A 27,957-nucleotide genomic window follows, 5' to 3' on the forward strand; every position below is an offset into this window, starting at 1 on the left:
CAAGCTGACAACCTACCATACATTGATTCAAGGATGTTATAGAATTTACCACCAACACCAACTTTTTTTAGACTTGACAGAAGAATTTTATGATTAACTGTATCAAAGGCCTTTGAGAAATCTATAAACAGACAATAGAACCTTCCTTTCTTCTTACATGAATATTTCTGTACCATAGCTTGAAGTGAGAAAATGTGGTCAGTAGTGGAATAATTACTCCTGAATCCTGCCTGAGCTTCATGAATAATATTCTTCTCCTCATACCAAACTGTCTGTCTGTCTGTCTGAAGAGAGCCTAGAATACATAATATGATACACAAGTACGAGAAATATGCCACGATTAACAGCTGAAGAGAGAGAAAGAGCCATTGGGATGGTGCCGATGGGGTCGACGTACAATGCTGTTCCCAACGCCCTCGGATGCCACCGTATCACGGTTATAAGATTTATTCAGGGCTTCAGACAGACTGGGGTCACCGTAGACAGACTAAGAAGTGGACGTCCACGCATCACAACGTCAGCTGGAGATAGGTACCCCCGTCATTCAGGAAGGAGTTTCTTTTGGCGTTTAGTGAATGTAAATTAATCGTAAATAAGTAACTTTATCAGTCTGACATATATCTTTTGTTATGTAATTCATTGTAAAACAGTAGCTGTAGTGCATTCTTCCTGTTAAAGTTCACTAGAAGGCAGCGATGTGCAAGTTTCTGTAGTTTGAGTGCATATTTTTATATACATGTATTGTGTTTGCAAGTCCTTTTGGCTATGAGGCCTAAATACACAAATATCCTGCCTTGTCTTGTTTGCTGCCATTTTAATTCCCCTGCATTAATTGATAATGATTTGTAAAGATTAAAATACCATTTTTAATTGTATAACTTTTCGTTGTTGCTTAACGTTTTCACACTATCTACGACAATAATACTGTCAGGAAAAAAATGTGATATACTCAATTTCTCTGCTTCATGTCGATTTCCTAGCGTACCTAACTTAGAAGTCTGATCCATAACAGTGCCATCCAAAATTGTAACATGAATCATTTTCAGAAGTAATCTGTCGAGCCTAAGCACGAGTAACAACACAGGAAGTAAAAATACCTTGAGTTTCTTTTTCCAGATTTCCAGCACTTTCTGAACTGCTTGGCTCATGACAAACAACAGGGTCAGCCAGACACTCCCCTCCTGGGGAGAGTTTCTACAGCCCCTACCTTCACCAACCCCACACACCGGGCTTGTGTTTTCAAATTCACAAAATGAAGAGAGGCACTTGTTAAACTAAATAAACCCTCTAACATACCTCAGAATGGGCTGATGACTCCTCGAAAAGTGGTATACCATCCAAAATAAGAACTTCAAGAGCACCAGTATATCTAAAAACGGTAATGGCCTTAACATTGGAACCTTTCGCTGACACAAAACCTCTACTAAATATAGGTAATTATTCCTGTCTCAAAACATGATGATGATGACTGGTTTACAAAAGCTACCTCCACAATAGCCGAACATCAACTAGGCTGTGACTTGACATTCACAAAACATTTGAATGACTTGACAAAGCGAACTTTCTACACTCAGAAATTATATGCCATAACGTTCGGCAATATCTACAAGTATTGACTGACGACAGTCCAGGTGTATCTTTTGAAGCCAATTGAGTAGAACTTGATCTTATGTCAACCAGAAATTTTAATGTTTGAACGAGAACTAGGAGGGGTTGGTCTAACATGTCCTGGATCATGACCCTGTGAACTCCTGGCTCAAATCACTGAATCTAAAGCTAACCCTACGAGCTAATGAATAATCGCCACATCACACATCACACATCTGCAGCCATCACAACTGCAGCCTTCAGCCTTCACAACTGCAGCCTTCACATCAGCAGCCTTCAGCCATCACAACTGCAGCCATCACAACTGCAGCCATCACAACTGCAGCCTTCACATCTGCAGCCTTCAGCCATCACAACTGCAGCCTTCACATCTGCAGCCTTCAGCCATCACATCGGCAGCCTTCACAACTGCAGCCTTCACAACTGCAGCCTTCACATCGGCAGCCTTCACAACTGCAGCCTTCACAACTGCAGCCTTCAGAACTGCAGCCTTCACAACTTCAGCCTTCACAACTGCAGCCTTCAGAACTGCAGCCTTCACAACTGCAGCCATCACAACTGCAGCCATCACAACTACAGCCTTCACAACTGCAGCCATCACAACTGCAGCCTTCACATCGGCAGCCTTCACAACTGCAGCCTTCACAACTTCAGCCTTCACAACTGCAGCCATCACAACTGCAGCCTTCACAACTGCAGCCTTCACATCTGCAGCCTTCACAACTGCAGCCTTCACAACTGCAGCCTTCACATCGGCAGCCTTCACAACTGCAGCCTTCACAACTGCAGCCTTCACAACTGCAGCCTTCACAACTGCAGCCATCACAACTGCAGCCTTCACAACTGCAGCCATCACAACTGCAGCCTTCAGCCATCACAACTGCAGCCTTCACAACTGCAGCCATCACAACTTCAGCCATCACAACTGCAGCCTTCACAACTGCAGCCATCACAACTGCAGCCTTCAGCCATCACAACTGCAGCCATCACAACTGCAGCCATCACAACTGCAGCCTTCAGCCTTCACAACTGCAGCCTTCTCAACTGCAGCCTCCAGCCATCACAACTGCAGCCTTCACAACTGCAGCCATCACAACTGCAGCCATCACAACTGCAGCCTTCACAACTGCAGCCTTCACATCGGCAGCCTTCACAACTTCAGCCTTCACAACTTCAGCTTTCAGCCATCACAACTGCAGCCTTCACAACTGCAGCCATCACAACTGCAGCCATCACAACTGCAGCCTATCACAACTGCAGCCTTCACAACTGCAGCCTTCACATCGGCAGCCTTCACAACTTCAGCCTTCACAACTGCAGCCTTCACAACTTCAGCCTTCACATCGGCAGCCTTCACAACTGCAGCCTTCACAACTGCAGCCTTCACAACTTTCACAACTGCAGCCTTCACAACTTCAGCCTTCACAACTGCAGCCTTCACAACTGCAGCCATCACAACTGCAGCCTTCACAACTGCAGCCTTCACATCGGCAGCCTTCACAACTTCAGCCTTCACAACTGCAGCCTTCACATCGGCAGCCATCACAACTGCAGCCAGAAGGGCGAAACAACCGTAATAATTTAACAGATCAAACGTTCTATCACCTGATGAGGTATCTTGAGCGGGATTAGTTTGTAAGTCTCCAACTGCCTCATCTATATTGTGTTGTTCAATAGCCAGTTTGTCTAATTTCTTCCGAGCCAAAACGTCAGTCTGTAATTCAGTCAAGATTAAAGCATCGTCATCCAAGATGTCTTCTTCTACCTGGAATATAATCATAATTTACTTGACACCAGCCTTAAGCATACAATAGTTGATGTAAGGTTTGTACAATTTGGGCCACTCGGATATTTTTAGCATAGAGGCTTGTTCTGTAGAAGGATTGACACTGTCACAACCACTGCCTGGCAGTAAACTCTTATTACAACTTTCGACATATAGCTTAGTGACATATTTACTTTCGACCCCTTACGAACCTACACTCTCTACCCGCTCTTCTGCCTACTCTTTCTACTCTGCTGTTCAGCCTAGTCTCTCTACCCTGCTCTTAAGTCTACTCTCTCTACTCTTCAGCCTACTCTCACTCTCTACCCTGTTCTTAAACCTACTCTCTCTACCCTTTTCTTAAGTCTACTCTCTCTACCCTGCTCTTCAGCCTACTCTCTCCACCTTGCTCTTCAGCCTATTCTCTCTACCTTGCTCTTCAAGACTAACTGTACCCTCCTCTTCAGCCTATCCTCTATACCCTGCTCTCTAGCCTGCTTTTGAGCATACTCTCTTTACCCTGGTCTTCAGCCTACTCTCGCTTACCTGCGCTTCGTCCTACTCTCTCTACCCTGCACTTCAGCCTACTCTATCTACCCTACTCTTCAGGATACTAACTGTACCCTCCTCTTCAGCCTATCCTCTATACCCGGCTCTTCAGCCTACTCTTTCTACTCTGCTCTTTAGCCTACTCTCTCTACTCTGCTTTTCAGCATACTCTCTCTATCCTGCTCTTCAGCCTATTCTCTCTACCCTGCTCTTCAGCCTACTCTCTCTACCCTGCTTTTCAGCCTACTCTCTCTATCCTGCTCTTCAGCCTATTCTCTCTACCCTGCTCTTCAGCCTATCCTCTATACCCGGCTCTTCAGCCTACTCTCTCTACCCTGCTCTTCAGCCTACTCTCTGTATCCTGCTCTTCAGCCTATCCTCTATACCCTGCTTTCTCTACTCTGCTTTTGAGCATACTCTCTTTACCCTGGTCTTCAGTCTACTCTCGCTTACCTGCTCTTCGTCCTACTCTCTCTACCCTGCTCTTCAGCCTACTCTCTCTACCCTACTCTTCAGGATACTTACTGTACCCTCCTCTTCAGCCTATCCTCTATACCCGGCTCTTCAGCCTACTCTTTCTACTCTGCTCTTCAGCCTACTCTCTCTATCCTGCTCTTCAGCCTATTCTCTCTACCCTGCTCTTCAGCCTATCCTCTATACCCGGCTCTTCAGCCTACCCTCTATACCCTGCTTTTCAGCCTACTCTCTGTACTCTGCTCTTCAGCCTACTCTCTCTACCTTGCTCTTCAGCCTACTCTCTCTACCCTGCTCTCTAGCCTGCTTTCTCTACTCTGCTTTTGAGCCTACTCTCTTTACCCTGGTCTTCAGCCTACTCTCACTAACCTGCTATTTGGCCTGCTCCCTCTACTCTGCTCTTCAGGATACTAACTATACCCGGCTCTTCAGCCTATCCTCTCTACCCTGCTCTTCAGCCTACTCTCTCTGCCCTGCTCTTCAGCCTACTCTCTCTACCCTGCTCTTCAGCCTACTCTATCTACCCTTCTCTGCAGCCTACTCTCTATGCCTGCTCTTCAGTCTACTCTGTCTACTCTGCTCTTCAGCCTACTCTCTATACCCTGCTCTTCAGCCTATCCTCTATACCCTGCTCTCTCTACTCTGCTTTTGAGCCTACTCTCTTTACCCTGGTCTTCAGCCTACTCTCTTTACCCTGGTCTTCAGCCTACTATCTATACCCTGCTCTTCAACCTGCTCGGCAGCCTACTGTTTATCCTGTTCTCTGCAGTCCGCCCTTCAGGCTTCAAATGATTATGAACGTCGTGACCTGCCTGCTAACCTGCTATTTGGCCTACTCTCTCTACCCTGCTTTTCAGGATACTCTATCTAGCCTGCTCTCTCTACTCTGCTCTTCAGCCTGCTCTCCCTACCCTACTCTTCAGCCTATCCTCTATACCCGGCACTTCAGCCTACTCTCTATACCCTGCTTTTCAGCCTACTCTCTTTACTCTGCTCTTCAGCCTACTCTCTCTACCCTGCTCTTCAGCTTACTCTCTATGTCCTGCTCTTCAGCCTACTCTCTCTAGCCTCCTCTCTGTGCCCTGCTCTTCAGCCTACTCTCTCTAGTCTGCTCTTCAGCCTACTCTCCATGTCCTGCTCTTCAGCCTACTCTCTATCCTGCTCTTCAGCCTACTATCTATACCCTGCTCTTCAACCTGCTCGGCAGCCTACTGTTTATCCTGTTCTCTGTAGTCCGCTCTCTTTACCCTGCTCTTCAGCCTACTATCTATACCCTGCTCTTCAACCTGCTCGGCAGCCTACTGTCTATCCTGTTCTCTGTAGTCCGCTCTCTCTACTCTGCTCTTTAGCCTACTTTCTCTATCCTGCTCTTCAGCCTACTCTCTCTACCCTGCTCTTCAGCCTACTCTCTCTATCCTGCTCTTTAGCCTACTTTCTCTATCCTGCTCTTAAGCCTATCCTCTCTACCCTGCTCTTCATCCTACTCTCTTTACCCTGCTCTTCAGCCTACTCTCTTTACCCTGCCCTTCATCCTACTCTCTCTACTCTGCTCTTCAGCCTACTCTCTCTAGCCTGCTCTCTATCCTGCTCTTCAGCCTGCGCTCTCTACCCTGCTCTTCAGCCTACTCTCTCTAGCCTGCTCTCTCTACTCTGCTCTTCAGCCTACTCTCTCTAGCCTACTCTCTCTACCCTGCTCTTCAGCCTATTCTCTCTACCCTGCTCTTCAGCCTACTATCTATACCCTGCTCTTCTACCTGCTCGGCAGCCTACTGTTTATCCTGTTCTCTGCAGTCCGCCCTTCAGGCTCCAAATGATTATGAACGTCGTGACCAGTGACCTTTTCGGAAGTAGATAGCCATAGAGATGTACATATTTTTATCGCTGAATCAGCAGATAGTTGTTTTCACGTCGTGCTTTTCGACTCGGGCACAACAGGCTGTGGATAATGCGTAAAGTCAAAATCGTGTAAATTGTTGTTTTCATTAGAATGAAACGTCTTTTAGGAATGACTTATAGGCAATTGGTAGTGCTGAGAAGTTTCTGGCCCGATGGGGTGGCCTAGGGGTTAAAGCGTTTGCTCGTCACGTTGAAAACTCTACTCTATCTACCCTTCTCTGCAGCCTACTCTCTATGCCTGCTCTTCAGTCTACTCTGCTCTTCAGCCTACTCTCTATACCCTGCTCTTCAGCCTATCCTCTATACCCTGCTCTCTCTACTCTGCTTTTGAGCCTACTCTCTTTACCCTGGTCTTCAGCCTACTCTCTTTACCCTGGTCTTCAGCCTACTATCTATACCCTGCTCTTCAACCTGCTCGGCAGCCTACTGTTTATCCTGTTCTCTGTAGTCCGCTCTCTCTACTCTGCTCTTTAGCCTACTTTCTCTATCCTGCTCTTCAGCCTACTCTCTCTACCCTGCTCTTCAGCCTACTTTCTCTATCCTGCTCTTTAGCCTACTTTCTCTATCCTGCTCTTAAGCCTATCCTCTCTACCCTGCTCTTCATCCTACTCTCTTTACCCTGCTCTTCAGCCTACTCTCTTTACCCTGCTCTTCATCCTACTCTCTCTACTCTGCTCTTCAGCCTACTCTCTCTAGCCTGCTCTCTATCCTGCTCTTCAGCCTGCTCTCTCTACCTGCTCTTCAGCCTACTCTCTCTAGCCTGCTCTCTCTACTCTGCTCTTCAGCCTACTCTCTCTAGCCTACTCTCTCTACCCTGCTCTTCAGCCTATTCTCTCTACCCTGCTCTTCAGCCTACTATCTATACCCTGCTCTTCTACCTGCTCGGCAGCCTACTGTTTATCCTGTTCTCTGCAGTCCGCCCTTCAGGCTCCAAATGATTATGAACGTCGTGACCAGTGACCTTTTCGGAAGTAGATAGCCATAGAGATGTACATATTTTTATCGCTGAATCAGCAGATAGTTGTTTTCACGTCGTGCTTTTCGACTCGGGCACAACAGGCTGTGGATAATGCGTAAAGTCAAAATCGTGTAAATTGTTGTTTTCATTAGAATGAAACGTCTTTTAGGAATGACTTATAGGCAATTGGTAGTGCTGAGAAGTTTCTGGCCCGATGGGGTGGCCTAGGGGTTAAAGCGTTTGCTCGTCACGTTGAAAACTCTAGTTCGATTCTCCACATGGGTACAATGTGTGAAGCCCATTTCTGGTGTTCGCCGACGTGATATTGCTGGAATATTGCTAAAAGGCGGCGTAATACCATACTCACTCACTCACTGACAATTTTAGATGAAGCAATTAACAAAATATTTAAAATTGAAAAGAGGTGCTTTTCTCCCATAATAATTTTCTTCTCGTTGAAGTACAGTGAAGAAGAACAGAAGCAACCTTTTCCATGCTAACACTTTATTGCGTCATATGTATTTTGGTACATACACATACACAGTCATATGTATCTTTATACAAAATATATTATAACAAACAGTCAAATAAAATGTACAAACATATGTCTGTCAGATAAAACGGCACAACACGAGCTTACGTATTGCAACAAGAGCACTTGAGTAGATGTTTTGTTTCTCTGTTGTTTTAAGGCTTAAACTTTAAAACGTTTGCTTCATAAAAAGAATAAGTGTGTAATATCTGTTTTATTCCTTTTAGGGCGTGTCACCCAGATTTGACCCTTGGAGGCTTACAACATTGGATCAAAGCGAGGTTGCCACTACATGCACGGGTCTGAGCACTTAACAATTGTAAAAGCTTTCAGTATGCAAAATCACTTAACAACGAGTTGAACAATATTTTCGAAACCAAAGTATTTGCGATCATATAGTTTTAACATAGGTTAAATGGATACAAATTATTTTGTATTCGAACCTATAGCCAGCGGATCCGACCTGACAGCCACACACCGACCTACCTCTGTCAGAATTACTGGCGTGATGGAATCTGTAGGAGAGTTGCAGGTGGGTATTAGATCTGTCGAATTCCACGACCATCACGTGACCTAGGTCAGGAGACAACTGCTGTATGTATACATACTCACAGTGATGATGGTATTAACCGATATCAGCTATAGAGTTCCGGATATCGAGACAGCTCCGGATATAACGAAGTTATATATATCCTAAAGTCAGTTCCCAATGTAACGAAGTATGAAATATCTGACAGTCAGCTCTATTTATAAGGAAGATATAAAGTGCACACCGGATACGTCGAAGTTTTAAATACTGTAAAGTCAGCTTCGGGATACAGTTATAAATACAGAAACAGTTAGCTCCGAATGCAGTAATATATTGTGGGAAGTCTGCTCCGGATAAGACGAACACATGCACAGGACAGTCAACTGTAATGGTGCCACATTTCGCAGTGCATTAATATTTTTCATGTAAATAGAAACTTTCAGTTGTAACGAAAACAAAAATATAAACAGTTAGACACATCAGAAGATTACTGCCGTCTCCTGTTGTCTCGAACCCAACCAGCCGACATTCCTCCATTGAAAAATAATTACACGTCAAACTATATATCATAATTGAGAATGTCGATCTACGCTGCAGCCAGTATAGGGATTCTTAACGTCTTGATCAAGCCTGGACCAGGCGAACCAGTGGTGGGAAGTATGAGCAGGGTCCAGACACCGTATGGGTACATTTAGACACAAATGTTCAGGATCCCATATGACAACCTTCCAATCCCATTCTGATGGGGTACCCTTTTTAGACTTGATTGTGGCCCTACTCGGCCAATATTTGGAGCAATATTAACCCACTTTGTTCCTTGTAACCTGTGGAGATTGGGTGGTTCAACGGTGGTCATCTTGCGCGTGACACAAGCCGGGTTCGATCAATATTGTCATCAACATCGTCACTATACATAGTTCACCGTCGTTCCAGACCTTGCTGGTCTACTTGGATCTAGTTGACGTTGATAAGGTTTGTCACGTGATGTACGTGAGGTGACAAGGTCAGCGAGTGCTGTGTTTCAACATGGCGCCGGAGGTCCACTTTACGTTGAAAGGCGCGACCACATCTATCGCAGGCGAAGGGTTTGAATCCAGTGTGTTTGCGACTGTGGGTGATAAGGTTTGATGATTGACTGAACGCTTTGCCACATTGAAGACACTTGTGCGGTTTCTCGCCTGCAATATAAACAAACAGGATTAAATGATATCACCACTCACGCTGATGAGGAGAGAGGAGTGAATATGCCTTATTATCTTACCTTTATGTAAAATACTTTAATTTCATTGGTCGATGACGCTTTAACAAGTTTCTGTGTGACCCCTCCCGGGTGGTGTGTGTGTGTGTGTGTGTGTGTGTGTGTGTGTGTGTGTGTGTGTGTGTGTGTGTGTGTGTGTGTGTGTGTGTGTGTGTGTGTGTGTGTGTGTGTTGACAACTGGAAAAATTATTACCCCTGCCACGGTAACCGGCAAACTCTCCGCCGAGAGGCTGTATCATTAACAAACGTATGACGTCATAATATGACGGATGCAGTAGAAGGAGTTCGAAAACAGTTCGATTAGCTGTTTTTGAGTTCACTATGTAGACATTTATTTCACCGACTTTCACTGCTTTATTTACACTATTTTATACATTGAATCGTTTGCACACTCAACTTAAACATAATTAACCATTTTTATATCAGTTTTAAGCTTGTCAGAATATGTTTAACTGGTTTTAAAATTTCAGTCGAGAGGCAGACGCCATTTTGTTTACATTTAATATAGTGGGTAGCGATCTTCAAAGATAAAATGATATTTTGTACATTCAACATGGGGGTAAGATAAATACGTTGTATGCTTCTCCCTCGGGTAATACGGTCTGATGTACACCTTTTCGTAGCAGTGCCATCCCTCGCCAGACCGTATTACCCTCAAGAGAAGCATACATCTTATATTATTACTCGCCCGTGGAAGATACCGCAGTTTATTACTACGAGGGCGAAAATATTGGGGTTCATATTTTTCATACGATGCCCTAGGGCAAAATATCACTTTGTTATGGTGACGTGACGTCATGAACAATGTTATGACGTCGTGTTTGTTCCATGACCTTGCTTTCTTCATGCGGCGACGGCGGGTAGCCAGCCTATGTTTGAAAGTAGATTTGGGTTTATTTTCCTCAATTTGACGACTTCAGTAATAAACTGAATATCATATTCGTGCCCATATCATGCTATGTTTACGACACTCGTGCCTAAATATCGGTATATCCCTCGCTCTCGCTCGGGAAATACCAACATTTAGACACTCGTGTCGTAAGCATAGTATGACATGGGCACTCATATAATGTCGTCTCTGTAATATTTGTACGGTAATATAACACTATTGTAATACCGCCAGAATTATGACGTCATAATTGTTTGCAGTTGTGACGTCACAATGCTAATATCTCTGCCGGTCACAGTGACTCGTGGAAAGCTGAGAGTCATCACACTGTAGGCAGTTTCTATCAGTTTACGTTGGAGAGTAATACCATTTTTATTAAACTCGTGAAAGATTTACTACCAACCATAATTAATTGTCATTTAACTATATCAGTAAACGAGTTATTTTCAATGTTAAAACGTTTCATGGTCTAAAACTGACTCTTGTGCCAGGATAAATCGCTGTATGTTGGAAGTTCACGACAATGCTGATATAATCCATTGTGAAGTCATAGGTTACCATGACGTCACAATCAAATGACATCACTTAACTTGGCACTGGAGCTGTTTAGCTGCACTTTTTCCACACAAGACCCACTTTTACACACGTCTAACACTGCTACTATTGTTAACAAACTTAAAATAACGGACGAATTATTTTGGATAATACACAGAATCTCACCGCTTGTCTTTTGACATCAAATATGTCAACACTCCCTGAAAAAAACCTTCCAAATCATCGGCACTCTTAAACACTTGTCAAATCGTGTTGATATATCCGATATCAGAATACATTCGGCTGAGATTTTCTACTGTTCGCTACACTCAATTATCAGTAGAACTTTCAAATGTTTCTTTTCAGTTGGTTTCAGAAGGGAGACTGGATTTATCTATATGCCAAATAATAAAACTCGGTCTACGGTCAGATGAGCGAACACTTTCTCCTGTAGGCTAACCGTGGGGAAATAAGCTGAATGTATTAGTGTGAGGTTCTGAAGTGGTACAAAACGTACAACATAGTAGAAAACCAAAAGTATGGCATGGTTCTGTCAGACCACGTATAATAATAGGGAGGAAAGCGGCTTCCAGACCAACAATCAGCAGATACTACGACGCTAAGGGACGCAACTCTGCACGCAGATTTGTGGAGCGTTTGGCCCCTGGGTAACATATTAACCTGTGGACAACACACACGCAAAATAAAACAAAGTCACAAATTTGTATTTCACGGGTTTAAGTTATTCATCAACATGATGAATTTTCCGACTGATCAAGACCATTTATTATGCCATACGCCAGTGTCACGGGACAATCCCAGGAATCAAGGTTATACATAAAATATGATCAACGTCAAAAATGTCACCCAGATAATGTCCCTATTTTGCAATGGAAACAAACAAGTCACGTAACACTCGTCTCTCGTTAAAGGGGGAGTCCGTCTAAATGTCAGGTCCTGTTCGAGTCGTAAACGTGATTGATGCGACGGGACGATATGTCAACAGCGAGCCTACATTAAATATTTATAATGTTAAAAGTCAATCTCATACCAATCAGAGAGCTTTACGCAGGGGCGGTATTTGGTTCAAGCATAAGACTAATCTAATAGCAGAGCGATTGTTTTCTCTGTCAGATTGCAATACCAATCAGACCGCCCGTTGCTACATCATAGCGGTTGGCGCGCGCGCCGGCGGTGACGTTTACCCTGACATTTGAAATCTGAGCACGTGAAATGTCAAATTCATTTCAAGAAATCCCTCCTGAAAACTCTTGATCAGTTTAATTCTGAAGGTGTCCAACAATCCTACTGTGGCCGTACAGATTGTCTAGTATCAGTGTGGATTGTGTTTGATCTGAGGAAATAACAATTAGTTTATGAAGTTATGGGACAATTAGCGCACGTGAACCAAATACGATAAAAGCATGTTCTGTGTAAAATCTCACTTTAAAGTTTTTGAAAAAGAGAGATTTGTAGTTATTTGATTCTGGAGTTATTCCATACGCGATGGAGCGAGTGTCGTTGTAGACGATGTTGAGAACGCTGCAGGACAGGGGAAGAAACACTGCAGTGAAATAATGCATCCGCGTTGGGAATCGACCTCGCGTCTTTAAAGTGACTAGCAAGCGCTTCAACCATTAGGCTACCGCCCCGCTCTGCATATAGTCCTCATAAGTAAAATGATTTATTTTTACCAAAATGTTCGATGCAAATATGTTATCGAAAGTGATTTAATAAACCAACGTTTGATGGAATGTTACTAAAAGCGGCGTAAAACTAAACCCACTCACTCACTCTTAATTTCGGGACCGTAACTGTCTGGTGTTGCCCCAAATCCAGATTAGCAATAGTCCGGTTTTGACAGGTTATGTTGTACATTCATTCACGGGACTTGTTTATACACATTCTGAGGATTAGTGTGATCGAACATATTTAGTCTGTATATGTTTATTCACACATACATTATACCCAAGAAACACGTTTAATTCTAATTAATTCATTGACTCCACTTATGACGTCCGTTTCAGTTAAATCTTCGAGTAACATATGGTTAAAACATGAATGCTCTGTGCAAATTATAATTAGAACATTAGGAAAATATCTACACAAGCTATATTCCATTTCAGTTTCTAATTCAATCACGCTGATAGCCTGCCACAAAGGTGGCTTCTCTGTAATAAAACACGCTGTCCCGCCGTCGCCATAATGTAGCCGTGCACGCATCTGTTACCAGCCGGTGTGAATGTACCCCGGATATGACAGGGACAGTGTTGTGATTCTGTATGTAGGCATCGTGCAGCTGGTGGAGGGTGTTACACACTTATTGTCACGGGAATCTTTAGACATAAACCCGCCATTTCCTTAGGTCCTGTTGCAAAGCCTTCATGCGTGAACACATTTTGGTATGACATGTTTCACGCTAACAGCTTGTTCGACGCGACTTCAGCCCTCTCGCTTGGTAATGTTTCGGGGGAAAATATGTTAATAAGAGCAGTTTTCTTCTAGAGCTGTTTACCAGATATTCTTATACACTAATGTCTTTCATTGTATCGACGACCGTAGAGTGTACTTAACGCTTCCGACGAGACCCGTGATTACCTAGACCGGATGTACCCGTCATCTTAGAAAATTAAATATTAAAAAAATAATTATATAAACAAGACTAGAAAAAACAATATTATCAACAGTGAAACATATGGCGATTGATTTTGGGTAAAACATCTCTTTGTGATGACGTCACGTAGAGACACAGGTCCAACCGGACTTTCCCAAACCTCCCTACAAAGACACGAATGTCGGGAAATGATTGTATTATTAGAAAACCAACAAAGATACATTGTACTCATACCAGCTTTTCAGGAATTACCTATTTGATTAAAACGTATCCTTTGTCTCAAAGCACAATAAAGATGAGGTATTTTTAAGTCCTCCATAAAATGAATATCGAACTCCATATATATTTTATAAATAAGTTTAAAATTTGTCAGTGTAAGTTAAATACAAAAGAAAGCAACTATATGAACTGGCTTTCTACACTAATACTTCATTAACTCACTAAGACAGCAAAACCTGTCGAAATAGGATATTTGTTGCTATTTTTTAATTTGGTTTTTGGAAAAGACAATTAAAATATTGCTCTGCGTTATACAATGAAAGTAACACGTGCTGCAAAAAAACATATGGAGAACTGAACATATTCAAACTGATTATAAAGTAGAAGTATAAAGGGTAATGGACTGAAACTGTGAACCCTTTATTACCATGCCGATGCGGAATGTGATTGTGTCTTTGATGTGTGTGAAGCCCATTTCTGGTGTTCCCTGTCGTGATATTGCTGGATTATTGCTAAAAGCGGTTTAAAACTAAACTCACTCACTCACTCTTTGATGTGCTTTATACTGATGGTTACGTGCCGGAAGTCAACGAATCGTTTAGGGCACAAAGACAGGTTTGTTACAAACAGGTCAATATTTATACATTTCAGTTTACACCTGGCTCTCTTTCAAAGACAACAAAAATGCGCCGAATACAATGACACGTGACTTGGACGCCACAGATGCACGTTCACTGTTGTTATCAAAATGATACATGCAATTCAATTTCATAAAGTGCTAACTAAATGTATATTCGGTTTTATAATTAAACAATGTACTATTTGATAATGAGAAATGATGACAGCATGAATACATTGAGAGCGGCTCACGAAGAACACTGTCGGTAACAGCTGACGCCTGACAAGGTCTTCAGCCATAGAATGTATTTAAGCCTTTGTATGTATGGCAAGCGATGCAGCATATTTAACATGCACGTGTGAACGTCTATACAACGTCTATACAACGTCTTTATAAGTCCCCCGAACTACCGCGTCTATACAACGTCTATACAACGTCTATACAACGTCTTTATAAGTCCCCCGAACTACCGCGTCTATACAACATCTATACAACGTCTATACAACGTCTTTATAAGTCCCCCGAACTACCGCGTCTATACAACGTCTATACAACGTCTTTATAAGTCCCCCGAACTACCGCGTCTATACAACGTCTACACAACGTCTATACAACGTCTTTATAAGTCCCCCGAACTACCGCGTCTATACAACGTCTATACAACGTCTATACACGTCTTACTTTTTCCCACCAATCGGATGGCCCAATTCAGTTTCTGCGGATCTGCTCAGATCACTTGAATGTCAAGGCCATCTGTGGCCGACAAGTGAGTGTGATTGCCGAGGGTTTTGGAGAAAGTGCCTGCTTACTGTCGAGGAAATGATTTGTAGATATTGCAATAAGTTTTTAGACCCGTGGAATGCCGCTGCCGATCGAATCTAGCCCTACATAGGTGCTGTCATAGGAATTAATAAACGAATTAAAAAGGTGAGTTTTCGCTGTCTTGGGTGATCCATGATTTTGGCTTGGAATTGCGGAGGTAGCTGTTTTCGGTGAGTCGTGGCGTATAACTTTTGAAATAATGATCCGATTGTGACCATTTATAGCTTATTTTGTAGGGAAATCATCTCGCTTTTGCTCCATGGGCCTCGACGGGGCCTTAAAAATAGTTTACGTGGTGAAATCTAACTTTGATTGAGGAGGGGGTGGTTCCGTCGTTACATCCCTTTCCTTTTATATAGTACTAGGGTAGGGTCTATATACCTATATGTCTTTCTAACGCTGTTTCTAAGCGTGACACGCCCCTGTGTTTATAAGTCCCCCGAACTACCGCGTCTATACACCGTCTATACAACGTCTATACACCGTCTATACAACGTCTATACACCGTCTATACACCGTCTTTATAATTCCCCCGAACTACCGCGTCTACACACCGTCTATACAACGTCTATACACCGTCTATACAACGACTTTATAAGTCCCCCGAACAACCGCGTCTATACACCGTCTATACAACGTCTATACACCGTCTTTATAATTCCCCCGAACTACCGCGTCTATACACCGTCTATACAACGTCTATACAACGTCTATACACCGTCTTTATAAGTCCCCCGAACTACCGCGTCTATACAACGTCTTTATAAGTCCCCTGAACTACCGCGTCTATACAACGTCTATACAACGTCTTGATAAGTCCCCCGAACTACCGCGTCTATACACCGTCTAAACAACGTCTATACACCGTCTATACAACGTCTATACACCGTCTGTACAACGACTATACACCGTCTATACAACGTCTTTACACCGTCTTTATAATTCCCCCGAACTACCGCGTCTATACACCGTCTATACATCGTCTATACACCGTCTTTATAAGTCCCCCGAACTACCGCGTCTATACAACGTCTATACAACGTCTATACAACGTCTTTATAAGTCCCTCGAACTACCGCGTCTATACAACGTCTATACACCGTCTTTATAAGTCCCCCGAACTACCGCGTCTATACAACGTCTATACAACGTCTTTATAAGTCCCCCGAACTACCGCGTCTATACAACGTCTATACACCGTCTATACAACGTCTATACAACGTCTTTATAAGCCCCCCGAACTACCGCGTCTATAGAATGTCCATACAACGTCTTTATAAGTCCCCCGAACTACCGCGTCTATACAACGTCTATACAACGTCTTTATAAGTCCCCCGAACTACCGCGTCTATGCAACGTCTATACAACGTCTTTTTAAGTGCCCCGAACTACCGCGTCTATACAACGTCTAAACAACGTCTATACAACGTCTTTATAAGTCCCCCGAACTACCGCGTCTATACAACGTCTTTATAAGTCCCCCGAACTACCGCGTCTATACAACGTCTTTTTAAGTGCCCCGAACTACTGCGTCTATACAACGTCTAAACAACGTCTATACAACGTCTTTATAAGTCCCCCGAACTACCGCGTCTATACAACGTCTTTATAAGTCCCCCGAACTACCGCGTCTATACAACGTCTATACAACGACTTTATAAGTCCCCCGAACTACCGCGTCTATACAACGTCTATACCACGTCTTTATAAGTCCCCCGAACTACCGCGTCTATACACCGTCTATACAACGTCTTTATAAGTCCCCCGAACTACCGCGTCTATACAACGTCTATACAACGACTTTATAAGTCCCCCGAACTACCGCGTCTATACAACGTCTATACCACGTCTTTATAAGTCCCCCGACCTACCGCGTCTATACAACGTCTTTATAAGTCCCCCGAACTACCGCGTCTATACAACGTCTATACCACGTCTTTATAAGTCCCCCGAACTACCGCGTCTGTACTGTTACCTGGCAACAGTGTATACTGACGGTATCATCATGATGAGCTGTTGTTGCCGTTAACGTCCATTCTGTCAAAGGTTTGCTGGCAAATAGTACAGGAACATAATAACACCTTCCCAGATATTGCAAGTGTAACCCAGAGTGAGTGAGTGAGTGGGTGAGTGAGTATGGTTTCACCCCGCTTTAAGCAATATTCCAGCAATATCAAGGTGGGGGACACCAAAAATGGGCTTCACACATTGTACTAATATGGGGAATCAAACCCGGGTCTTCGACATGACGAGCGAACGCTTTAACCACTAGACTACTCCAGCGCCCATTGAATCCAGGGGACCAACAGTCCACACATATACAGTGCACATCGAACAGCACGGGCGGTGTTGTTGTTCTATAAACAATCTGAGGATGAAATGTGGAAGAGAGGGGAAACTGAACGAAATATCAGATACTGTCCATTTTGTAAATCAGGAAATATACTTTACTGGACACCAATATCAGTTGGAAATTATTTTAAATTATTTTTAAGAATGGCAGAATTTGTACTTCTCAAATACCTTTGTATCGTACCTTTGTATGGTTACTTTATCATTCTTACTAGGAACACTATTAACATTTGAGACGAACGTTAAAAAAAATAAATAAATGAACGAACGAACGAACGAATAAATGAATGAATAAATGATGATACAATATTTTCCCACCTGCAGTACATTGCGTGGATTTTAATGTATGTGCCTTACATGCTGTGTGAAGGGACCGAAACAAACCAAGACATGTCATTTGGCTTGCATGGACGACCATTGGTCCCAGTAAGTACATTCTGTCTGGCGGTCTCTTACTGGGACCAACCGTTAGCTTTTAATCGTGCTGAGAGATATAGTTAAGAGCAGGTTAAATCTAGAACACTGATATCTCTGCCGGGTGGGTTGAAGGATGTCTGTATCTGTCGTGGCTAGCAACAATCAAGTATGTTAGTAAGAGTTTGTTTACTAAATCTGATGAAGTTAAGTCATTTTATTTTTAAAAACACCAACGTCGATGCAAGAGCATACTTCACAGAAAATGATTTACATCTTTGCGCATAGTACACGTGATACAGGCAGACACATAAATAGTGAGTGAGTATAGTTTTGCGCCACACTCAGCCATATTCCAGCTATATGGCGTCGGTCTGTGAATAATCGAGTCTGGACCAGACAATCCAATGATCAACAGCATGAGCATCGAGAGCGGCAACTAACAAACAACAAACAACAACTAACAAACGCGTCTCGCCAAATAGGGAACTTAACGATCTTAAAAAAGTACACACCTGTGATCGAAGTTTACTTCAAATAATATAAATATAAACTTGTTAGTCGATGCACAGGCAAACTGTAGCGCAAATAGGGTTGCGCAAAAAAAGAGAAAATGACCAGTCATCCTATATGTGAGCGAAGCGCTTCGCTCGCATATGTAAAGGCTGGTCATTTTTCTCTCTGTTGCGCAACCCTATTTGCGCTACAGTTTGCCTGTGGTTCATGGTGACGTATGTCCTGCGTGTATCACAGATATGTTGTGTATCAAATGTTTATGGTGTTTCGGAGTGTTTTCAGAGCACTAATGTTTTGATAATTTGTAATGAGTAATTTTTTTATTTATATTCAGCTTTCAAGTATGAGCTTTCTTTGTACTTGTCCATATTGCGTCGTAGAAAATGTGACCCACTTGTCCACGTACACGTGAAATGTTATATTGACCAGTAACATATTGACTAAATGATCATATTGACTAAATAAGTGAATGATCAGTATATATCGATCTGACTGAACCCCTCATTAACCTAGATTGTCATATGACAATGATATAATTGATGGACGTTGGACAATGAATTAGGTCAAGAGTAGATGGATGAAATACACTTTATACCACGCCTGACCTTCAAACGTCAGATATGTGGATATAATACTTTGTTGACCTCTGTCAGTCGGGGAGAACTGCTAGATAAGCTTAAAAGTCTTCAAATGAGACACCTAGGGCGGGCCAATCAGAATGAAGCAAAATATTAGACTCGAACGCAAGACCGTCCGCTCATCCTGAAACAATAAAGGGGGGGGGGGGGTGTGTTAACTTGCTCGATTGTTTTATCTTGCTTACAACACCGGCGTCTCCATTGTTATCGAGGCAGATCTCTCTCATCGATATCACCTTTGATATTGACAACATGACCAATGATTTCCTTTCCCTGACGAATCAAATATGTTCATAGATTGTATTTTGATTCTAATTATCAATTATCAAAATATGAAACTTGGATATTTCCGTATGTGTCAATATTTTACTGGTTTGTGATCCGGAAGGTGTTCGATATACTGTCAGTCAGTCGTCAGACAGACAAAACAACACTGATCGTATATTTAGTAGTCTTATTTACTTAATTGGTTATAATTTGAATGAAGACTTAATGTAAATACTCAAATTGATTTATCCCCCCATACAATACGTGTGGCCTTTCTAAGTATCACGTGTCAGTCAACACACACTATTTCAACTACAGGGGGCGCAAGTAGGACAGTGAGTGAGTGAGAAACAGGTCCGTTTTCAAAATACGAGTCCCTGGTTTGCCTGGAGAGGCTGTGAGCCTTTCAGGGCAAGTAACGTCACCAGCCCTGATGAATACCTCCCGACTCTTCTTTAATATAACCCGTGTTTTATCGTAAATTTACTGATTTCAATGACAATTATTAAATTACAAATATACATGTCTAAACAATTGAATCATGGCCGGCCCGATGAACTAAAGATCACAGGCAAGGCGGCTCCGGTGGCCCCAAGACGCGAAGGCAGGGCTGATTCGATATCTGAAGATGCGACAGTTGGGGTGGTATAAAGATTCTTAGGCTTTTGGTCCATGGTTTACCCAAACCTACAAAAACCGTGAGGTTATAGTTGGGCCAGTGGTCGTCTTAGCATAGGTAATTGATTGAGGAAATGCAGATTAACGAAGAAAAAATGCTACATGTAAAAATTCAAGTTTGGAGCAAGGGAACTTTTCTAACCAGAAATTCGTTTGTGTTTGGATTTGATTATAGGTTCGAATCCGGTAATCATTATCCTTTTGTAACTCCAACAACCACGACCACACCATGTACCTGACCATTGAAGATCTGGGGTTGAGTTGGTCTTCATCAACCCATGCTTGTCGTAAGGGACGATTAAGGGGATCGGATCGTCAGGCTCGCTGACCTAATTAACTGCTTGGCGCAGATCGATGCTCGTAAATCACTGGATTGTCTGGTCCCGACTACAGCTAGGTCTTGTTTCAAACAACAAACATAATGAACCTACCAGTGTGGATGTAGGTGTGTTTCTTCATGTCGGACTTCTGGTGGAACCGCTTCCCGCAGTAGGGACAGGGATAAGGTCGCGTGTCACTGTGAATCAGCAGGTGCGTGGACAACGTGGACGATCTCTTGAAGCACTTCCCGCACTCTTTACACTGGAAGCTCTTCTCCTGCGTGTGGACAGAACGATGCTGGTCTAGACTAACGGAATGGCCAAATGTCTTATTGCATACGTCACAAGCGAATGGCCGCGTGCCACTATGGCAACGTCGCACGTGCACCTCGAGTCCGTGAGGTGTGCTGAAGAGTTTGTTGCACTGCGCACACTCAAATGTTGACGAGATCTCGTGAGAGTCCTTTTTGTCCGACATGTGAAAATTGTCTCTGAAGTTCCCGCCGAGTCTCGAGAACAAAGCGGGATCTGGTCTTGTCGGACACTTTACATATTGGTAGGGGTAGAAGATATTGTGGGGGAAGAAAAGCAAACTGTCCAGGGGCACGTGCAGATCTTTGGCGGGACGCGTGAACAGGTAACCCGGATGTCGCCCAATCTGACTGTTTTCACATACGGGCACTGCAAAGAGATGTCAAGCACCACTGAATATGTACCCACGATTCCATCAAGTACCCGTGTTACGTGAAAAAATCAAATTATTTCTTTATAAGAACCTGTACAGTTTCCTAAGAGCTTTATTGTGTCGGGCGTGGTTACCTTTAAGGAACACGAAAACACCATTATTATCGTGAAACAATATTATCAGCCATGCAGTGTCTCAAACCTGTGCCCGTAAACATAAAACGTCTTAAAACATATTTACTCTGCTTAACATTTTGTCTTTCCCTATTACACACTCACAGAAAGCTTTCGAATAGGAATCTTTCACGGTCGAGAGTTCTGTCCTCTGTTCTTGCGTCAGCCATGGTCGGAAGGCCGCGAAATTCCCACCAATGGTTGATATTTTTGACGACGTCTCCTTGTTGAGATCGGAATGGTCACGTGATGTATGTTCTGCTCCAGCATCGCCTGTATGTATGGGAGAGGGACTCTTCTTGTCGTTCAGATCTGAGGAATAAAATGCTTTGTTCAAAATGGTTGTCTCGAGTGTTCCGATATAACCACATACCTCATCCAGAAGACAAGTGGGGTTGAACCGAATGATCATCATTCTTTATTACGTATATATGGCCATCGGTTGAACCGAATGATATAACAAATACAGGGTTAAATACATGGTGACGTCATAGTGATAAAGTGACGTCACATACTTGTCATGTCACAATAGAGTGTGAAACTACATTCACACAATGATTACTCCACAGACACGTTCCTCAGAGAGAAACAGTTGCATGTGATAATAAATGTGAGAACTTGTAATAACAGATTCGTAATATCTCTAGTTGTAGAATTCGTTTGGGTTCACACAGCGTTAAAAGGGTTTGTACAAATAGCAGGGTTTTAAAGAATTATTTTCGGTGAAATATTTGGGTGTGCCAACATTCTCTACCTTGTGACTAGCTTTAGAATTGTATTGTGGTAACTCCACGAAACAGCATAGTCATTTGTGACGTAACAAGCAAGTGTTGTCACGTAAATATTATGACGTCATGCTAGCCACTGAATGAAAAAATAATGCATATCCTAATTGCAAAGAGCTCTCTTGGTGTCTCGACTATTTACGATCTACGTTCGTGGTGTATAATAACTCTAATTGTAGAGCTAGGATCGCTTTGTGCACATGGTACCAGGGCAGCGTGTTCCTAATCGGTATGCTAAATAATATAAAAGTAATGGTAAAATACCAAACTGCCATCAAATACACTTTTAGAACGTTCATTATTTTATGAATAAACTGTGACTGATCATTTTAAATTCGGAACAAATCATGAAAAAACCCCAGATACACCTGTAGTTTATCGAAAATTCATTCTAACCTTGTCTTCTATTTGTTTTAGAACTTCATAATTAGAAATTATTCAAATATACGTAACATTCCCTTCATTGCAAGAGAGTGAATGTTACAGATATGTACCTTTTTCTTATATTGTGGACACTCTAATATTGCTGATTTTGCTGTCTACATACATTCAATTTCCGCACAAAAGGAAATATAAATATAATTCATTATATGAATATACTTCAAAATCTAAATACAAAGTATTTGATAAAAATGCAGATGCAATACCCCAAGTCTACGCCAAGTACAGATCCGACCTTTTTCATTTCAAACAAAGTTGTTAAATAATGAATACACTGCACAGCGCTGAGCCCAAAGCCTATATTTACGTCATATTCATCACAATAAAACGGTCACCAAGTCTTTAAAACCGTATAAAATCTATTTCACAACCGTACCGGTATTACTAGTAGTTGGTATTTACTCAAATCTCTTACAATCAAAAATAAATATCTTCAATGTTTGAAGACAGGAAAAAAACCGAATCACAAACGCAATCAGTGACATATAATTGTTTTCTTTCTTTCGCACATTGATTTCCCACGATTACTATTTGCAATACATTAATATAGACAGAGAAATCAGTCTAAATAGTTCCTGAAAGGCCAATTAATCTCCAATGCATGTGTAAAAGCGTGAGTTCACGACGCTGGTTACAGCTCGAGTGTTCGTCAAGAGCTCTGATCAAAGATACATCTAGATAATATAAACAGTCTTTATTTTGAGATGTCCAACACAAGCACCTGTGTCATTGAAGTACTCGGATTTTCATGCCAAGTACCAGACCGACATACACTTTATGGATATTATAAATATTTGATATGAGAAGATTCTCTTGCAACTGAATATATAATATGTATAGGATTTTATCTTGTGGTTACACATTTATATTTACATAAATGGAAATCCAATCATTCGGAGAGCGCGTTGTTTACCTACTTTCCAGCATACCGGACTAGAAATACAATAATTTTTGTCGTAAAATGTAGCAATTATATTTTTAAATATGGTGTTAATAAAACGGCTGAACAGTGGACGTACTTGCATCACAAATAAATGTAGGAACTTCAACATTCGGTTTGGATCACAAATCAGTCTTTCTAAAAGAAGTCAAAATTGTCATAACATATCCACGATTGTGACAGTACTTGAAAATTCTAAATACTGTTAGGTGTACACGTTATTTGTTTGCAAGTTTATATTTTGATCTTCCGTGGCTAAACATCCTCAAACACGATTTGGAGATATTAAACTTGAACAACTGCGATATATCTTTTATATTTTCCATGGCAGGACAAAAACTGGTCCGTGCTGTCCTTCAGAGGAGTCATGTTTCATAAGCTTTTCCCCTAAAAGCTTGAAATAATATATCAAGAGAACACCATCCGATATGAAACTTTCGCTCAAAACGAGAAATGTCTATCTGTTTTCTTTCAGAAATGTTGTTATAAAATTTACTAATTCTTTATGTAAAAATAAAATAAAATTGTGTGACAAAACAGTTATACCATTAGGGGTTACGCGTAGTGTATTTTGTTGAACAAAATCCAAGTTTCATAATAGGGTTAAGTTTTGTAAAATAGCCAAGCACCTCGTCGAGTACCAGGTCTCTGTCAATACTGATCACGCAACGCGTAAGAACTTTATCGAATCCGGTAATAAATAAATTCCATGAAGTTAACATGTTCTTTTTAATCAAATTCATACGTACATTGTATATCTCAAAATATTAAATGACTAAGATATTAATTTACTTACCTATTCTCCGTGGAATGACGAGCTGGAAGGCGCTGGGCGTGCAGTCGGTGGATTCTTCGCGGGAGGTAGCCATCTTCTTTATCAAAAAGGATCTTGGCATTACCAAAATCTGATTACCTTAAATCTAAACACTTAACTTCCTTTACCGAAGGCACAAACTTTACCAGATTAAATCAAGTCGCGTGCACTCTGTCCATATACTGATGTAAACCCCGCCCCCTAGCTAATCAGATAGTTCCGCCGCACGTGCGCGTAGTAATCTGTACACCAGCTGCAACCAATCACAGCTAAGCTTTCAAGTAGCGGTCGCGTGGCTGACAACCACACTTTAAGATTAAATACCAGCGCAAATATTTAGTTCATAGAACCGTGGCTCGATCTTTACCGTTAGAATTAATACCGTGTTTGTGGTACACCGCGTCTCAATGGACGGAGCCTAGTCACACATGGTTTGCGGTTCAAAGCGAAGTACCCGCACAGGGCAGTCGAGCTCTGCGCGCAAGCTTTCCGCGTCAACTCCACAGCTGACGTCTCGGTTAAAATGACATAAATTAAGAATATTTTTGAAAATGTAAATTTAAATTTTGAAATATTATTTAAACCAAAAAATTAAATCTCCCTCAGCTGTGAAATGAGGCTTGGAAATTGAAAAGAGAGGAAAGTTTTAGAATGATTTATTAGCTATGAAACATCCATAACGGGACTATCTTCTTCAAAAGGCTTTCCAGTAGTCGTGTTGTCCTGTAACGACGTGCGGAGGTTTTTCAAGTGCTAATTGGTTTTGTGACACTTCTAAAAGCAATAATACCGGAATAGTGAGGTATAAACGAATATTTAAATATCCAGCATCTATAGACGAAGAATGCGGAGGCGGGATTCAAACTGGTGTTGCATGTCTCAAGGCAATGTCTTGAATTGTCCCCTATCGAAACTTTTGATTGGCTACACATAAAATGCACGTGCTTCATTAATTGAGCAGTGGACTGGGTTGTTAAAGGTCATATTAACTCTTTATCAAGGTCACGTCCAATTTTAACACAATAGTTTCTGGGACTATTGGCAGGATGTTGTACAGAAAGTCCAGATTTCTCCTTTTAGCTGTTTCCCCTTCTTGTATCATCTTAGTTGTAGTTTGGGAAACCATAGTTCATGTTTGTTACGGTATTATTGAAAAAAACACACCAATGAGTGAGTGAGTGTGTGAGGTACGTGTTTTAGTTAGTGTGTAGTGTGTCAGCCGTTCTGTGACTAGAGCCCTGTCAAGAGACAGTAGAAACACTTCCATAATTTTAAATATTTTACTTTTAAAAGAAATTGCTAAATACATGTTTCCAAATGCAAATACCATTCAAAATAATTTTGGATGATTGTAAAAGAAATATAAATCGTTAAGATAAATTTTCTCGAGGAGTGGGTTTGGCCTGTCTCTTTTGCTGAACGCGGGGATAGTAAGAAAGCACCCATTAAACAGTTCAGACAGGATTCTTGTGTAAGTTAGAGAGTGTGGGATACGATAGTGATGTCTTGACTTATTCCAAATTCCTGATGAGTGAGTGAGTGTTGTTCAACGCCATTTATTATCATCGGATATGAAATGTGTTATCATATCGTATGCCCCGAGTGGAATCGGTTTTACCTTTCTCGAGCAACTGCACCGGACTGAGAGATAATACTCAAGGGGGATATAAATTTGTTATGGTATGGGGACAAACCATATTTATTAAAATGACATATTTGTATTTTACTTTCAGTTTATATAAAATGTTGATGCCAGGGTTTTATCACATGAAAAGCATCGCAATAGCCGAGATGAGCCTGGGAAGTCCACTTTGGCAGCGTGTGGATCCTATGTGAAGTGGACACTTAAACGTTGACATGGGTAGGTCTGTCTATCCATCTGTCAGGATTTCGCCGTTGTCATCTCCTTTTGACTACAACGTCATCAGCAACGTTGCCTTCCACAAACACTAAAATGCAAAAGCATAAAAAAATATGTATATTTTTATTCTTAAAAAAAATGATAAAATTCCCAGCCAACCCACCAAACCAGACATAAATAATTTACAAACGGAACAAACATCGCTACTACAAAAGCTGCCCAGTCAGTTGATAGATAAATCTCCCCCCACCTACCCATCTATTTTACCTGAATCCCATGCCTGCAGACTCTCAAGCATTTGGCGTGAAACTCTCACGCTCTCACGATAAAACTGAAAGATCTCACAGTAAACATGGTTCATATCCAAAATAAAAATAAAAATCCCTTAAAAATCACAGAAATAGGTCTGAATACATCGTTTTCAGTGAGAAGGGAGTTTGCAATTTTGCGTTGGCTTCAGGGGAGACTGCGACCCTTGGACTGTGGCTTCTCAAGCTTTTATCTCTCTTGGTGTTGGAAGCCCTGACAACCATTGAACCACTCGTCTACATAATTTTGTTCTGTTTCAAAGAAACATGGAATGGAATATTTAACTGTAAAATCCTAAGCTGTTTACTATTTTTGTTCCTCCAGAACTCAGGGGTGTGGAAATTATATTTATACCTGCCGTTTGGACTGTAAGTAGCTTTAGAATTATCCTGTTTGTAAACCATAGCCTGGCAGAGCCGGTTCTGTAGCCAGATGGCGACAACGCTTGTCACACCCGGGCACCCGGGGTCGCTTCCGATATGGGTGATATTTGAAACCCATTCTCAGTATAAATGTTGCTAAAATACTTTCTCAGCCACCCACATGGTAAACAGGTGGACAAATATGAAACTCATCCTGGCTACTGCTTCATCGCTTGGTTCATCTGCATGGGCCGCATACCAATTACATTTGTAGTCGAATTTTTAATTTCAGAGTATTAAAATGCAGTCGACGAATGAGCACTGTGATCTTAGTTATTAATTAGTTTACTAGACATTGGAACATACCAAATAGGACGCAAGGGGTGTTGGCACTCTCTTTATTTACATGTTGTATATCGGCCAAAATTTGACACCCAACGAGTAAGCGTTTAACAAAAGCAATTGCTAAACATGCGGGAGGTGGTCCTGTAGGTGTGCTTCAGGAGCCCTGACCATGTGTTTAAAACACAGACAGCATTAGCGACATTGCGCTGGGGTGCGACTATTGTAGGTTTTATACACTTGAGGTGCGTGTTCCGTACATATTCGATAAAGCTGTCGGCACAACGATATACTAATCTTATGGGGTTCTAGTAATATATCGTGCTTGTCTACGTCTGTTTCAACACTTTCAGCACAATATCCATGCATTTATTGCAACGAAGAAGTTGTCTATCCATGACAAGTATTCCTCTTCACGATACCAGGTTCTAAATGCCACCAGAAGATTAAAACCATAGTTCAACGCGCTTATCCAATTAGAGATTCGTCACTATTTTGATGATCTACAAACCCATTCAGCTAACGTTTGCATATATCTGCTATTGTCGTATATGTTTCTCTCGTCCTTATATGGCTGAATAAGTGCCGGGGGCGATGGGGTAGCCCAGTGGTTAAAGCGTTCGCTCGTCACGCCGAAGACCCAGGTTCGATTCCCTACATGGGTAAAATTAGTCTGTCTCACAGTCCCTGAACCACATTAATTTCCCTACTACCAAGCTCTCTCTGCAGTGCTAAAGCCCTAAATAAAGCAAGTCTAGATTTCTTCAGGTTTTGGAATCTCTGGTCTCCCTAGG

The 27,957-nt window shown here is 41.9% G+C and overlaps 1 protein-coding gene and 1 long non-coding RNA gene across 3 annotated transcripts; one reads left to right on the plus strand and one right to left on the minus strand.

The window, feature by feature from the left end:
- Positions 1-8,150: 8,150 nt before the first annotated feature.
- LOC124253446 lies at positions 8,151-15,333 on the plus strand. The gene is made up of 3 exons (XR_006892215.1): positions 8,151-8,163; positions 8,960-8,961; positions 15,193-15,333. It is a non-coding gene; the product is annotated as an uncharacterized LOC124253446 (long non-coding RNA).
- LOC124253445 (zinc finger protein 664-like) lies at positions 8,187-24,450 on the minus strand. 2 transcript variants are annotated; one of them, XM_046687219.1, is made up of 4 exons: positions 24,272-24,450; positions 21,415-21,621; positions 20,563-21,132; positions 8,187-9,489 (listed from the first exon to the last, which is right to left on the minus strand). In XM_046687219.1, exons 1-4 carry the CDS (start codon positions 24,369-24,371, stop codon positions 9,266-9,268), a joined length of 1,101 nt encoding a protein of 366 aa, XP_046543175.1. In that variant the 5' UTR covers positions 24,372-24,450; the 3' UTR covers positions 8,187-9,265. The 2 variants fall into 2 exon arrangements, with proteins under 2 accessions (XP_046543175.1, XP_046543174.1); XM_046687218.1 differs by lacking the exon at positions 24,272-24,450 and having other exon boundaries at positions 21,415-21,738.
- Between the last annotated feature and the right edge of the window lie 3,507 nt (positions 24,451-27,957).

Source organism: Haliotis rubra, unplaced genomic scaffold (genome assembly GCF_003918875.1).
Source record: "Haliotis rubra isolate DU_JTF1 unplaced genomic scaffold, ASM391887v1 Scf540, whole genome shotgun sequence".
NCBI lineage: Eukaryota > Metazoa > Mollusca > Gastropoda > Lepetellida > Haliotidae > Haliotis > Haliotis rubra.

Coding starts and splice junctions, on each gene's coding strand:
- LOC124253445 (XM_046687218.1), bottom strand. CDS start 21,724: ATGATGATCATTCGGTTCAACCCCACTTGTCTTCTGGATGAGGTATGT. Junction 21,133..21,414: donor TTCCTATTCGAAAGCTTTCT/GTGAGTGTGTAA, acceptor ATCTCTTTGCAG/TGCCCGTATGTGAAAACAGT. Junction 9,490..20,562: donor ACACACCTACATCCACACTG/GTAGGTTCATTA, acceptor TTTATATTGCAG/GCGAGAAACCGCACAAGTGT.